This window comes from Hyaena hyaena, unplaced genomic scaffold, assembly GCF_003009895.1.
Source record: "Hyaena hyaena isolate Hyena2069 unplaced genomic scaffold, ASM300989v1 scaffold_770, whole genome shotgun sequence".
Classification (NCBI taxonomy): Eukaryota; Metazoa; Chordata; class Mammalia; order Carnivora; family Hyaenidae; genus Hyaena; species Hyaena hyaena.
In genome coordinates, this window is record NW_024081405.1 from 314,063 (window position 1) to 330,684 (window position 16,622).

Here is a 16,622-nt window from a genome sequence, read left to right on the forward strand (position 1 = left end):
GCTAGGATGGCCTCAGATATCCATCCGAAGAATCCAGAATTGATCCATTAGGCGGTCTGTGAAAGTTTTGGGGGGTTTTTGAGACTAGGACGATCATGATTAAATCAGCAAGTGAAATCTACTCTATAAAAGTTGTTTTTGAAAAATCATCTAAATTGAGCAAAACACCCAAGAATCAAGTTAGGGGAACTTGGAGGAATTACTATAAATCAAGTATAAAATGGTAACAGGAATAGAATAAAAAGAGTGCACACATTTTCAAGGAAGAACTGAAAGATCCCAATAAATGACTGATTGTAGAAAATTTAAGAAAGGAAATATCAAAGTATGTGAGACCTAAGCAGGACTGTTCAATTTTGCAATAAAGTCCATATTAAATTTGTGTAATACTTCAAAACATTTTTTTTATTTAAGAAAATTTTTTAAATGTTTTATTTATTTCTGAGAGAGAGAGAGAGAGAGAGAGCTTAAGCAGGGGAGGGTCAGAGAGAGAGGGAGACACAGAATCTGAAACAGGCTCCAGGCTCTGAGCTGGCTGTCAGCATAAAGCCCGATGCAGGGCTCGAGCCCACTAACCGTGAGATCATGACCTGAGCCGAAGTCGGACGCTTAACAGACTAAGCCACCCAGATGCCCCTACTTTCAAAGCGTTTGAAATGCTTTTTTCAAAGATCCATGTTAAACAAAATTTTAAATGGTTGATTAATTCTGCAAAGAAATCTTACTTACCAAAGCAGGATACCAGTCAGTCTTCTCAGATGTAGATATCACACTTACAACTTTTCCTAACAATTCATCATTGAGACGTCGCTTGTCTTCATCTTCCTCTTCACTACTTTCTTCTTCCTTTTCATCTTCATTACTAAAAGTCAGAATAACTCTGTCATGATCTCAACATAAGCCACTGCTGAGACAGAGTGGTGTGAATTTAACATGCACAATTCTACTTCTAATCTGGATTTCTCCAGAGTGGTAGCTTCTTACTGAAATTGAAGAGATGGATAATTCCCTAGTCCCAAAGTAATCCTGAGCGGTCCATGGTAACTCTGAGTCCACGTTACTAGATGAATGAGGATTTGGACTTAGATCTTATGCCAACCACCAGTAGGGACAGAAAAGCCTAAATATGTCACCATGAAGTACTTACTGTGCCAAATATATATGTTTTTAAAAATTGTCCTTCCACCTTTTATGTATGCCTGATGTAACTCTAATTTCCTAACAGGTTATGAACAGATCTCATCAAAAAACACATGAAGGTTTATTTAAGTTAACTCATCTAAACAATTAAACAAGCAGACAAACCCATGGTCAGGAACAGTCTACAAAACAGGCCTGTACTCTTCAAAAATATCAATGTCATGAAAAGACAAAAAAAAAAAACAAAACAACTAAAGAACTTTTCCAGATTAAAGGAGATTTAAAAACTATATAAACTTGAGCACCCAAGTTGCTCAGTTGGGTTAAGCATCTGACTTTGGCTCAGGTCAGATCTCATAGTTCCTGAGTTCAAGCCCCACATCAGGTAAGCTGGAGCCCTACTTCAGGTAAACCCTGTTTCCCTCTCTCCTTCTGCACCTCATGGTATTTTCTCTCTCTCTGTTCCTCACTCACTTGCACCCTCTCTCTCAAAAAAAAAAAGAAAAAAAGAACCATATAAACAAAATGTAATGCATGATCTTGGATTGGATCTTGGATTCAGTGGATGTCTGTAAGGCTATTATTGGGACAAGTGGGAAAATTTGAAATATAGACTATATGTTATTAGATAATAACATTCTATTAATATTGAATTTTCTGAATTTGATAATCATACTTGGGCTATATGAAGAGAATTTCCTTATTCTTAAAGTATGTACAAGTAGATCTGATGCTTACAACATCCTTTCGGAAGGTTGAACCAATTAAAATTATCACTAGGGGCACCTGGGTGGTTCAGTCACTTGAGTGCTAGACTCTTGGATTCGGCCCAGGTCATGATCTCATGGTTCGTGGGTTTGAGCCCTAGTCAGGCTCTGCACTGACAGTGTGGAGTCTGCTTGGGATTCTCTCTCCCCCTCCCTCTCTGCCTCTCCCATACTTGTGTGTGCATACTCTCTCTCAAAAAACAAACATTAAAAAATAATAAAAATAAAAACCAATCATTAAATTAAAAAATAGCTATATATCCATGGAGGGAATGATAAAGCAAATGTGCCAAAATTTTTAACAATTATTGAATCCAGATGGTGAGTATATGAAAGATTATTGTACAACTTTTAAGTTTGAAATGTTTTTGAAATGAAAAGGTTAAAAAATATGTATATTCACTTAAAATAGAAAAAACATATCAATTAAAAACTTAGGCAAAGTAACTCAAGACAAAAACAGTCTTTTTGAAAAACGACTTTTGATAATTCTCAGAGTAATGGGAATAATTAAGAACAAGGTCTGCTCAAGGTAAAATGTCTAACATAATGATACAAGACACTATGGAAAAGTTACCTGAACAATGTTAGCCATCCTAGAAAACTCATTTGTTTAATGTTGTAATAACTGTAACATTACTGTATATGAAACACTCACACAGGAAGAGAGGATCTCCTTCCTCTGTTCGTCTTCTTTGCAATCACAGGGGTTCCAAAATGCTCTGGATTTGTTAAGGGAAGCTGGTCAAGTGTCTAGATAAGAAACAACGAACAAATTAAATCTATTTTGCCACGATGTTAGAAGTTATTCAACTCATAAAGTCCATCCATGCCCCCCTACCTCACTCTCGGCAAAATGTCGCTCTCCTTTTAGGCAAAGTGAAGTGCGTCTCAGTGTTCTCTCATCACCGTCATCAAACACTACAGGAAGCAAGAGATATCAGAGAACTTATGCACGTTAAGTAAACATCGCACTGCAGAAAACATTATTGCTATGTAGTTAATTAAGGCTTAGTATTTGTAAGAATCCTTATTTGTTAGCTATTTTTCAAAACCTTTTAAAATGTACATAGTATACTTTTCATTCTGTAGATATTGAACACAGGTTACATGGCTGCTCTCAAATGCTTTAAGTGTCTCCATTCACTTAGCAACCTAATCAAAGCACCAATGATTAAATTACCCTTTAATCCTAGAAAAATGAGCAAAAACCTGGTTTAAAAAAAGAAGTATTATGGGCTTTATTCAGAACAGTTATCAGTGAAGTATCTCTAACTTCTAGAAACTGTCTGACTTCTTGTAATGATTCTTGGATTATTGTACTATCTCTACTTTTATGCTTGATGACTTTCTTTAGTAGAAGTATACTGGCTGCCAAATTCTAAAGTCATAAGATTCAATATTTTTCTTTTGCTGGAGGAGGATTTAAGAAATTTAGAATTAAAGGTTGAAACAAGGAAATGTCAGAAAGATGAAATTTTCTAAAAATTCAGAAGTGTGTCATAATTGCACAGAAGCTTTCTCAAGTTTTTACTTTTACTACATTTAAAAAAATTGTATAGGGGCGCCTGGGTGGCTTAATCGGTTAAGTGTCCGACTTTCGCTTAGGTCATGATCTCGCGGTCCGTGGGTTCGAGCCCCGCGTCAGGCTCTGTGCTGACTGCCAGCTTGGAGCCTGGAGCCTATTTCAGAGTCTGTATCTCCCTCTCTCTCTGACCCTCCCCTGATCACACTGTCTCTCTCTCTGTCCTAGAAATAAATAAAAATATTTAAAAAAATAAATAAATAAAAAAATAAAAAAATTAAAAAAAAATAATAAAAGTTTGTTTATCATATGAAAATAACATATACACAGGAAGCCATATATACACAGAAATAGTTATTTTAGGATGTAATCCTAATTTCCATAATTCTAGATGTTTTTCCATTCTAAAAGAATAAGTTAATGTTAATAAAGGGAAACTCTGCTTAATAATATTTAATCATAAACTTTTGTTTTCATGCTAAGAACTTATATAAGAGCACTCAACTTCTTCAGTATTGATCTACCTCAGTCAGTTCTTTCTCCAAGAGTAAAAACATCTAGTTTAAATTCTCTTACATGCAGGAGACAATGCAGAGAAAATGAAAAGTTCCTGAAGCACATATTCAAAGAACCACAACGTTTGCACAAAAGAAGCTGTGTTGTACACTGTCAATAACGCAGAAATTAACGACCGCCTGCAGACACAATGACAGGATAAAACACAACATCCTCCAACAATTACATTACTAATCTACACTTGATTAACAGTGCTCTAAACATTTATAACAAAATTATAATTCATATGGCATCATCAAGTCCAATAAATAAACCACTGTTCTTTTAAAAATTCAAGATTATGAAATTATTGTACCAAACTTAAAATAATCCTTCATGTTTGTATTAATATACATAAACATATGAAAGAATAAAACCTTAAAAATCCCAATTTTCCTTCAAGCCTACAAGATAAAAGACGGTGACAATGGACACACACATACACACCCATGTGCACACACACTTAAGAGGTGTGAGTAAGGAATATGCAAATATCAGAACAATTGATAATATCAAATTTATACAAAATGTTTTCTATAGTGTTTCATCATTAATCAATGGCAACCTCAAATCAAAATGTTCTGATGAAAAATTTCAACAATTTAAAATCTTTAGTTCTTGTTTTTTAAAATAATCACTTTAAGGGGCATCAGGGTGGCTCATCGATTAAGTGTCCAACTCTGGACTTCGGCTCAGGGCTTGATCTCACAGTTCGTGAGTTCGAGCCCGATGTTGGGCTCTGCACTGATGGTGGAGCCTGGTTGAGATTCTCTCTCCCCCTTTCTCTCTGCCCCTCCCACATGCTCTCATGAGTGCATGTGCACATGCGCTCTCTCTCAAAATAAATAAACTTAAAATAATCACTTTGAAATAATCAGATTTTTGAAGGAAAAAAATACTTTTCATTTCAACATACTTTATCATGGGTAGAAATAATGTAAGAACAAAAAAAAAACTTCTCAAAAGAGAACTGTGGTATCAACAATTTTATGATTTTACATACAAATGCTTCCAACTTTGAACAAAAAGAAAGTTTACTTTTTTTTTTAATTCATGGAACTATATAGAGGTATGTACCTGAGTACTTTATACAAGTCTAAAAAGCTATATAACTTCTCAAGATTTTCTGAAAGACACATAGAAACCCCAACAACACAGTGAACCTAATAATAATCAAGGCATCCCTGATTATCAAAAATATGAGGAAGTTCCATTTAGAACAAGTTTCCTCTATAACTTCCATGTTAGAAGTATCATCCAAAAGAACACCAAATTTGTAGGCACTGAAGAGTGACTGGCATTTTGATAAGAGTGAAATAATTAACTGGTGTATACAGTAGATTTAGCTTTCTTAAAATTCAAGATGTTTACTACAGTATGCCAAGAGGAAAAAGTCAGACTATAAGGATTTAGTAATTCTATGAAATGTTTTCTACTTGCCCAAAATGGTATCGACTATTGAGTGCAAAACCATACAAAAGTGGTATCTCTATTATTATGTCACATATAAATACTAAAACTTAATTTGAGGAAAATGACAAAGCTGAGACTCTCAATAATTGATCAGACTAGACAAAACCATGCTAATGCAAACAAATATACAAAGCCTGCCTATACACTGTTAGAATTAAAAGAAACAAAAGCAACAGGGATCTATTTAACTACTAAATACAAAAAGATCTACCCATGAAAATAGCTCTGTTAGATGCTAGACGATAGTAAGATAACAATAGTAAATTAACTTTATCTCTCCGAAGATATAATTGGCTATCACTTATTAAGCTTCTACCATGTCCTAATCTTCACAGCAGCCTCTGCCAGCTAGGAATCACTATCCTCTTTTATAAAGAAATTGAGAATGAGAAGACTAAACAATGAGCTACAGTTTTATTAAGGAGGAATCAAAATGCATAATAAATAGGTATGAGGCAGAGGCATAAAATGAACACAGGAGAGAAGTGAAGAATTCTAGCTTTACAAAAGGAAAATATTGTTGTATCTGTGTATAACAGTTAAAATTAATAAAATTTATATATTAATTAAAATATTTCACATAGTGGAATAAAAACTTTAAAATTACACACTCTAGGTAAAACCAATAGTTTTGTTACATAAAATCATTTGTGATACAGAAGTCCCTCTGCAGCCAAGGTAAAAAACTTCAGAAATCAAGAAACCTAAGAAATCAGCACTCAAATGTATATTGATAGTAACAAAATATCATGGGAATGCTAAGTCTTACCAAAGGCCATTTAAGCAATAGGTTAAAGCACATCACAGGAATGCCAAGATTTCTTTGTTACTTAGTATTTTCTTAATGATTTTCTGGTCAGCAGAATAACCACCTCGTTTTGAAAACATTTGTGGTTGATTCTGGTTATAAAAACACTTGCCATAAGAGGTTCGAACTAAATTAAAAAGCCTTGGAACACCTGGGTAGCTCAGTTGGTTAAGTCTTCCAGATTTCGGGTCAGGTCAGGAGCTCACAGTTCTTAAGTTCAAGCCCCCAGTTGAGCTCTGCGCTGACAGCATGGAGCCTCCTTGAGATTCTGTCTCTCCCTCTCTCTCTGCCCTGCTTATGCATACTCTCTCTCAAAATAAACAAACATTAAAAATTTTAAAAAGCCTTGTAAGCCTGCAGCAGATCTACAAAAGTCAGTCCATTCACCAGTTTAAGCTAAACCTCCTCCAGGCCATTAACCATAACTTCCATGAGATCTGATACAACTGATGTACAAAATAGTAACCAGAAAACATGAAAAAATCCAGATTCTTAATAAGCATTTGTCACAAAGATATATAAATAATAAAACAGATTTCAGTGTCAAGTTTTATATATTGTATATGTGAATATACATTTTATATGTGAATTACTAAAATTAATAATTCTGTCCTTTACATTTCCCTCATTTTTCAAGTATAACGTGTTATTTTTATATTCCAAAAAGGCAAAAGAAGAGCAGTTTTAGAATGTCTTATGGACAGCTGTATTTACCAGGAGTTAATGGCAACATTCAAGTGGAGATACAAATTCCAATCCCAATTAATACCTTTTGAATCACTAGAGCAGTAACCATACACTTCCATACATTACAGATTCCTTATCTTTAATGCAAAGATAAGAACTGCCAATTGAATAAACTATGCTAGGAAGCACTGTTTTATGATAGGAAGAGGAAATATTTCCAAAGCTCAAAAAACAAAAAATCCATAAGCTCAAGCCACTTATTATTCAACATTAGAGAGGAAGGTATTATTAGATTTTTAATAATTAGGTTGTATTAGATCTATGATCTCTTTCAAAGTAGGTTATTCAGCTATCATAAGAAAAATACCTCGGTTACATAAGTTTATCAGACTCATTAGGTGACTTTTGATCATCAATGATCGTAACTCTTACTTATTTGATCCAAACCAGTAGTGTGGTATCCAATTTTGACATCTCTTAAAATAAAAAATATGGATATTAATACTTTGTATAACTTTCTGATTCTACCTATATAACACTTCACTAGGAATTAGAAATCAAGAAAAATTTCAGAAAAGAGGAATTAAACCCAACAGGTAGTAGGTCACTTAATTGATTAAAGAAAAATATAGAAGGTCATGAACTATGAAAGAGGACACATTTTGTTTTGTCATCTTTTAGCCTCATTACACTCTAATCATTCTTATGCAGGCTACATCCTTCAATATTTAAATATTCTTTATAGCACAATGATATATTGAACATAAGTGAATAGTGCCTCTCAACTCTTAAATTTTTAGGTCACTTGCTGTCATTACACAGATGAATTTTTCTCTTGAATAAGTCTCTGTTTTTCTAAGTATGGACTATTTTACTAAATGTGTTTTACCTGCATTAAATTCACCCAATGTAATTATACAAAGAAAGATTCTTGGGTTGCCATCCCCTGACCTACTAAATTGAAGAGATCTGGAGTCCTCAAATCTTCATTTTTTAAACAAACACCAACTGATTTTTATGTACACTAATGCTTGATACACGAATTACATGTAATTAAGATGCTAAGCTCTTTCAGAAAAAGAATTACACAGTTTCTTCTGTAATTACTCATCATAGAAAATCACCACAGAGAAAGCTCAGTAGCAACTAGCTTTTAGAAATGCTAAAATGCCATTCACGGAAAGGATAAAGATCTGCTATTCTGGAATGCAGAAGCCCCAAATGTGAAAACGTGAGAACTATCGGGTCTGCAGAATCATAAACACTGTATCAGTAAAACTTCACAAGTACTGTGGATGCCACCTTGATATTAGATATTAAATAGGATGCAATATTAGTATTTGAATATGCATCATATAATCTTGCATAACTTTGCACATATCAATACCTGGGGTTTGTTGTTGTTGTTGTTGTTGTTGTTTTTAGTTTATTTTGAAAGAGAGAGAGCATGAGCAGGGGAGGGACAGAGAGAAGAGAGAGGATCCCAAGTTGACTTGGCGCTGTCAGTGCAGAGCTGGATGTGGGGCTCAAATTCACAAACTGGGAGATCATGACTGGAGCCAAAACCAAGACTTGGATGCTTAACCAACAGAGCCACACAGGCGCCCCTCAATGCTTATAATTGTTATCACTGGTTTAATACAATAAAATTGTATTTACTTAATCTCTGAGAGTTAACATTAAACTTAGTTTTTAAATCTCTAACAACTGTCAATAGCCACAACCAAACTCCTAAAAGTATGTAATTCAGAGTAACAGCACCACTGTGAACTTAACACCACTTTCTAGGAGGTCCAAGAAGAATAAAAATGGTTAGAAAATAGTAATTAGATACAACAAATTGCTCCTACTAATAGAAGCCACAGAGTAAGACACAAATAGTACAATTTTTAAACAAAGCATGTTCTTAACAGCTTTGAGCATCACCTGAAGATGAATGATTTTTACCCAAAGCAACAAATCAAATAAACTAAAAGTAACCCTACAGGATCATTTCCTTTCCTTCTTTAAGGAAACCACAACACCATAATTACACCACTTATACCAAGACATAAATGTAAAAACCAAACAATGCTACAGTATAAAATATAGTTCAATATAAAATAAAGGATTGGATGTTATCCACAGGATTGTGTAGTTTGAATGTACCGAGAGTAGATTTGGAAATCTTAATTATTGCTATGCTTATCAACATAATAACAGCAACTATATAAGTAGTACATTTAGGTTTTAGTTTACTTGTATTAAGACATATGTCGTTACTCACTAAAGTTTTTTAAAGCCAGCATAAGCTTATGCATGGAATGTTAAGTACACATTCACATTAGCAGCACATATAGCTTTCCTTTTTTTTTAACGAACATTTTTTTATGTTTATTTGTATATAGAGAGTGAGTGTGTGTGTGTGAGCAGGTGAGGGGCAGAGAAAGAGGGGAACAGAGGATCTAAAGCAGGCTTTGTGCTGACAGCAGATAGGCTCATGTGGGGCTTGAACCTAAGAACCACAAGATCATGACCTAAGCCGAAGTCAAACAGTTGTGTGAGCCACTCAGGTACCCCATAGTAGCACCTGTATCTTTCCTGAAAGGTGTTACTGAGACTTGACTTGATCAAAAATAAAAAATTAAGCTGTAATCATAATAGTCTTCAATCTATTCTAGTCCAAATTTTTTTAGTCTTTAAATTTTGTGGCAACATATGTATTATCTTTATGTAAAACAGGCAACAATATGTTAAAAGACTGTAGCTGTGCAATCTTTTTTTTTTTTCATTTTAAACCCCTTTTTATTTGGAAATAATTTTATTTTTTTAATTTGTTTTTTTAATATGCTGATATTCCTTGATTTTGTTTTTAAGTTTTTTTTTTTTTTAATTTACATCCAAGTTAGTTCGCGTATAGTACAACAATGATTTCAGGAGTAGATTCCTTAATGCCCCTGACCCATTTAGCCCATCCCCCCTCCCACAACCCTTCCAGTAACCCTCTGTGTGTTCTTCATATTTGAGAGTCTCTTATGTTTTTGTCCCCCTCCCTATTTTTATATTATTTTTGCTTCCCTTCCCTTATGTTCATCTGTTTTGTATCTTAAAGTCCTCATATGAGTGAAGTGATAGGAAATTTCTCTTTCTCTGACTAATTTCACTTAGCATAATACCCTCTAGTTCCAGCCAAGTAGTTGCAAATGGCAAGATTTCATTCTTTTTGATTGCTGAGTAATACTCCAGTGTGTGTGTGTGTGTGTGTGTGTGTGTGTGTGTGTGTGTGTACAGCACATCTTCTTTAGCCATTCATCCATCGATGGACATTTTGGCTCTTTCCATCCTATGGCTATTGTTGACAGTGCTGCTGTAAACAATGGGGTGCATGCGTCCCTTCCAAACAGCATATTGCAGCTGTGCAATCTTATTTGTAATTACAGGAAAAGTAAAAATGTCTGATTACTTACTTACAATACTAGCTTGTATTGACTTTCTAATGGAAGAAAACCATATAATTTAACTTTCTTTTTTTTTAATTTTTTTTTTAACATTTATTTATTTTTGAGAGACAGAGTATGAGTGGAGGAGAGGCTGAGAGAGAAGGAGACACAGAATCCGAAGCAGGCTCCAGGCTCTGAGCAAAGATTCAGCACAGACCCTGATGAGGAGCTCGAACCCACAAATCGCGAGATCATGACCTGAGCTGATGTCGGACACTTAACCAACTGAGCCACCCAGGCGCCCCTATAATTTAACTTTCTTAACAAGAAATATCTAGGTAGCCTAAAAAAGAAGTACATTATTTTTGTTGATGTTGTTGTTTTAAGTTTATTTATTTTGAGAGAGAGCCTGAGTAGGGGAGGGGCTGAGAGAGAATCCCAAGCAGGCCCTGTGCTTTCAGCTCAGAACCCAACATGGGGCTCAAATTCACTAACTGTGAGATCATGACCCAAGCCGAAGTCAAAAGTTGGACTCTTAACTGAGTGCACCCTGGCACCTCAAGTACATTCCTGGATCAAACAGCCACAAGTGACCAAAGAGATATTATTTTTGTTATCAGCAGGCATCATTAAAATATTAGCCAATGGTATCAAGTAAATTGACAGTAAAGAATACATATTTCTGCCAACATAAGGATTCAGTGTATTTACAAAATAAAGATATATGCAACTCCAAATTAAATCCTATGTATTAAATTCACTACTCACCCACAGTATACCAACTAGCATCTGTCAACTTGCTGATAATAGCTTCCTGAAAGGATCCATCAGATGTCCTTGTTTCAACAATAGCTCCAACCTAAAACACAAAATTGAAATTTCATTATCAAATCTAAACAGACCAAATCACTCCCACCAACTATGTAACCTGGGTTAAAATAAATATATTTATGATACTTCTACCTCACATTGACTTAGATCTTTATCATTTTTAGTGCTCATATATTTATCATGCAGTCTGAACCCCAAAACGTTTTGGCATAAGTAAGGTAGTTATTATTACCCTTATTTTACACATTGACTATTGTGGCTCAGATAAGAGGATGAGAACACAGTCTCTTAGTATTATCTCAGAGCTTTGGTACTACCTCACATTGCCTTCAAGAAAACTGTGGAACGTAAGAATCAGAAAACTGTAAGATAGCAAAAATAGCTTCAATTTCCTTTCACAGAAATACTGAATACTGATTTCAACCACTCATATTTAAGGGACCTTTTAGATAAAGGTTCACCTGGAGAAAGAGGGATGGACCAGTTGGCCCTCTTTCAGCTTCCAGACCTTTGTAAATCAGGTATTAACCGAAGTAGTACTCTGACATAACAAAGACTTATTACATAAACAAATGGCCAGAAATGGATGGAAAACGCAATATAGGTACTCTCTAAATTGAACGTGAAGTCAACATACGTGGTAACTTAGAACAACAGAAGATTCAAAGTTATGACACTTGTATATTATTTAGCAGGCTAAATATCTCTGACGACAATGTAAAAAAAATATTCAATCTAAGGATTCAAAACAAAAGATGGCTGAAAACTCATGTTTATATATACACTAGTATTCTCTGTAAGATGATTTACCTTTCTAAACTAAGGTGTAGCCAATGTAACATTATAACTTATACTAACTCTATAACACTTCATTTGTATTTTTGTTTTCTGATTAACATGCTTATAAATTGTAAAACTACAAATGGAAAATTTGTGATTCATCATTTCAGATTTTAAACTGCAGAATATACGTACTCTTAAAGGACCCTTTACTTGATCATCCTGCACCAGTTGTGTAGTATTATCCTGTTTCAGGAGTACCTGGAAGACATTTTTGTACAATAATTTGCACGTTACTTTTAAAACAACACGTTTATGATGTTGAAATCTATGCTTTCTTACCATCCCGTGGTTACTTCTGTTTTAATACTTATTACATTGTCTAATATTTATGTTTATTGTCTCTCTCGTTGACTGTGAGCTCCTTGAGGGCTAGATCCTCCTTTGTCACTATAACCCCAGCAGCTAGCAAATGGCACTGTGTATTACAGGCACTTCATAAATGTTTGCTGAATAAACTATACAAGATTTATAATTTGAAGTGATTGCTATAAAAGTTTAAAACTGCCTCCATTGGTCTTTGTCAACAAGTTATAAAAGGTTCTGCCACTAAGTATTAAAAAAAAACAGTATCAAACATTAGTGCCCACAAATTAAACAGAACAAATTAAAACAGAACTCTGTAGGTCCTTTATAAAGTAAACCTAAATAATAATCTTGATATGTATTTCACGTACAAATAAGTATTCCTTTTTACTACAGACCCTCCCAAATATACACGGTAATCTTTCAAATGGATCAAGTACCCAAAGATGAAAACTGAAATTCTATATAATGTATGTATGATAAGACCTCCCCAATTACTGTATTGACTTTAAATTAAGTAAGGATATCAAGAGCCACGATACTAACAGAAAGTTTCAGTTCTCAAAGAAGTCCAAGTAAATATTTAGTAGTCAAATCCCATATAGCTGACATAGTAAAAAGGCCAAGTGAAACAAAGAAGAAATAAATGTCAAATGATATCATAACAATACCTGAAGAAAATTTTCACTAGATCAGAATTTAAACACAAATCTTACAATAATCACCAATAATCCTATTTATCTACCACACTAGTCATAGTCTTCTAGTTCACTGGTTCTCAAACTTCAACATGCAGCAGAAACACTTGAAGGGCTTGTAAAAACACAATCACTGGACCTTACTCCCAGAGTTTCTGACTCCATAGGTCCGGGGTCAGGGCCTGAGAATTTGTGTTTCAGTTCCCTCCCAGATGAGGAGGATGCTGTGAGTCCGGGGCCACACTTTGAGAATAACTGCTGCGGTTCATTTACCCACTCAACATATTTTGAGTGCCTACTATGTGTCAAGCACTAGCCTAGGTGTTGGGAATAGAACAAGCCAAACATTTCCTCCTTTTATGGTGCTTCACTCTTGTAGGAAAGAGCAGGTATATAAGTGAAAAGCAAACTGCAAAACTGAAAGTACAGCACGATCTAATGACAACAACAACAACAATATTGATATGGTAGGCGCTGCACAGCATCTGACAGACCATATGTATCTCTCTGTAGTAGTATCAAAGAGGACTCTCGTGAACTTTCTTACATAGCTCTGTAATATCAAAGACGTTTATAGTAAACTTGGATTACTTTTGTAATTTAAGTAAGATCATTAAAAACATTTATATAGGAAAATTACTGGAATAAAGCTCAGAAATGTTAATAGTAGTTTCTGAGAGGTAAGCGATGGGTATTAATCTTTTGGTACTTTTCTGTATTTCCAAATACTGTACAGGAATAATCAAATGGGACTTTTTTCTGTTCATAAAAGGACCTTAAAAATAAAATCCTTAATACAGAAATGCTGAGGCATAGGAGCACATGTACCCCAATGTTCATAGCAGCACTCTCCACAATAGCTAAAACATGGAAAGAGCCTAAGTGTCCATCAACAGATGAATGGATCAAGAAGATGTGGTTTATCTATACCATGGAATACTACATGGCAATGAGAAACAATGAAATCTGGCCATGTGTAGCAACATGGATGGACCTTGAGGGTGTTATGCTGAGCGAAATAAGTCAGGCAGAGAAGGACAAATATCATATGTTTGCACGTATAGGAGGATTAGGAGGAACTTGACGGAGGAACAAGCGGGAGAAGAAGGGCGGAAATGGTGGGGGAAAGGGAGAGAGGCAAACCATGAGAGACTCTTGAATGCTGACAAAAACTGAGGACTGATGGATGTGGGGGGGAGGGGGGGATGGGCATGGAGGAGGGCACTTTGGGGATGAGCACTGAGTGTTATGTAGAAACTAATTTGACAATAAACTATTTGTAAAAAAAAAAAAAAAAGACAAAAAAAAAGAATGACTCTAGAAAGAATATTAATAAATATATTAATATTCTAGAAAGAATATTTATATATATTAATATTCTAGAAAGAATATTAATAAATAATAATTTTAATAAATAATAAAGTATAATTTAGAAGTTTAAAAATCTAAAATCATAAAAGAAAGAAGAGAAAAGCCAATGCCTAACTGCTTAATTTGTATAATAGGTTGCAGCAGAGTCAGGGTGGATGATGTAGCTTCTCTGAGTCTTACCTATTTTCAGGACCTGCTTTTTCAAACCTCCTGCTGATTTTTTTTCTGCCACATGTATTTACAATAAATTTAATGACTGCTTCAGTTAAAAAAAAATAAATAAATAAAATCCTTAAATCATTTTTGACATGGTCTTGAAAACAATTCCCACTATATGATTTTTCCTAGTCACTTGAAATCATCTTTACCTAAACATCATGAAAGGGGAAAACAGAGATCACAGCCTAAGTAAGCATGCCACAACAGCAGAGAGCCAAATAAAGGGAAGTCTCATGAATGTGGTATTTTCAGAGAAGCATTTTGGAATAACTTCTCATTTTGGGTTCTTTGTTTCTCGATTCTTAATGTGCTTTCCCTACGGTTTTGTATGTAACAGTGCTCTCACATAATAATGATTCATTAAGTCAAGTCATGATTCAGTAAATTGTTGGTTTGCAGTCTCCCCCTCCCCAACTCTCTTCAATCCAGGTTGCATTAAAAAAAATTACCTTAACTTTTACCAGCCTTTTCACAGTCTTAATTTTTGCCTCACAGAAGGCACCTCGGTACTTGGCACTGACATCAGTTCCCACTGTCAGGTAGGCAGGCTCATCCGCCGCCTGATGAAAGAACATAAAATGTGAATGTCACTAGTACTTTCCCCTACACTCCAACCTCAAGCCTCATTAAAAAGTTCTATATTTATAGTAGTACGAATATTAATAATATTGTTTATTACTAGCATTAATAATTTAGAAAATACCCCTTAAGCAAGCACTTACATTCCTTTACTACATAAACTATATCCTGACAACAGAAAACATTTTAAGTTCTTAGTAACTGAGAAGTATCAGAAGGGAAATATGATAGTTTTTTTCTCCAGATATAAAATGTTTCAACAATTCTATAATTTATTTAAGAAATGAATACATTAAGGGGAAAAAAAAAAAAAAACACAGGGGCACCAGGCTGGCTCAGTTGGCAGAGCATGCCACTCCTGATTTTGGGGCTGAGTTCAAGCCCCATGGTGGGTGTAGAGCTTACTTAAAAAAATAATAATAATAAAAATAAATTTAAAATACAATAAGAGATCTCCAAAACCAGAAAAGGTATATTCATTGTGTCTCAAAAAACTTTAAGTTATTCAGTCATGGCCTTTTGAAAATTCTGTTTTCAAATTAGAAGAAATATTGCTACTAAGATTAACACTAACAATACATGATTAAGTGTTTAATAATATGACTATATTAAAGGCAGTATCTTCTTGGATATAGTGTATCTGCATAGATAAGAAATGAAGCCAATCCTTTTGAGAAGAGCATTATTTGAGAGAATCATTAGCTAAAAGCTACACATAAAAAAAAATCTAAGTCTAAATTCAGCTGATGAATGCAGAGATACAAACTGATGGCTCAAAACTTGGAGTTGTACCTAGTTTATCACACTAATCTTGGCATAGAAAAAAATAAGGTTTACTAAACACTATCTACTTTTTAGCAAATGGCCATGATCAGAATGATACATCGAAAGACGTGGAAAATTTCATGCTACCATTCATTTTAATGTTGACGGTAAGTGAATGATAGCTTTTCTAAGTCTGTCTATTTCTTTTCAAAAGTTCAGTGTTTTCACATAGGCTCAATTCAATTGAGCCAAAGCTGCTCAATGCAAAGGAAACAATGTATAGTTTAAAAATGATACTTTTAAGTAGAAAATGTTTCCTTTTCCAATAAGTTTTTCCAAGTAACATTAAAGAAAGTAATGTGTCATTTTCAGAAGATAGCAAAACAAGAGAAACTTTAGGAAAATGCTATATTGCAGAGCATAATACACTGAAACAGTAAATAAGTAAGGAATCAAATACCTTTTAAAGTGAGTGCATTGACAAAAAATGGAGACTTAAGAGGAACACTTTGGCAAATAAATATCCGACCTGAAACATTCAATGCCATCGCACTACACAATGCTATACCTTCCTTTCCCTTTAAACATCACATATGATGTTTGCACTATTAGCTGTCTTCAAAAGAATGTATCTTTTCA

General features: G+C 34.4%; 1 protein-coding gene across 6 annotated transcripts in view; it reads right to left on the reverse strand.

Annotated features, from left to right (window-relative positions):
* The window catches only part of ARID4A (AT-rich interaction domain 4A), a 67,609-nt gene that overhangs the window by 49,134 nt on the left and 1,853 nt on the right, over positions 1-16,622 (reverse strand). For all 6 annotated transcript variants that reach the window (XM_039218667.1, XM_039218668.1, XM_039218673.1 and 3 more), the window contains exons 3-8: positions 15,089-15,199; positions 12,181-12,246; positions 11,143-11,233; positions 2,749-2,828; positions 2,566-2,660; positions 730-862 (exon numbers count right to left, since the gene is read on the reverse strand). In XM_039218667.1, the coding sequence (XP_039074598.1) occupies positions 730-862; positions 2,566-2,660; positions 2,749-2,828; positions 11,143-11,233; positions 12,181-12,246; positions 15,089-15,199 (576 nt within the window). The remainder of the gene's footprint in view (positions 1-729; positions 863-2,565; positions 2,661-2,748; positions 2,829-11,142; positions 11,234-12,180; positions 12,247-15,088; positions 15,200-16,622) is intronic.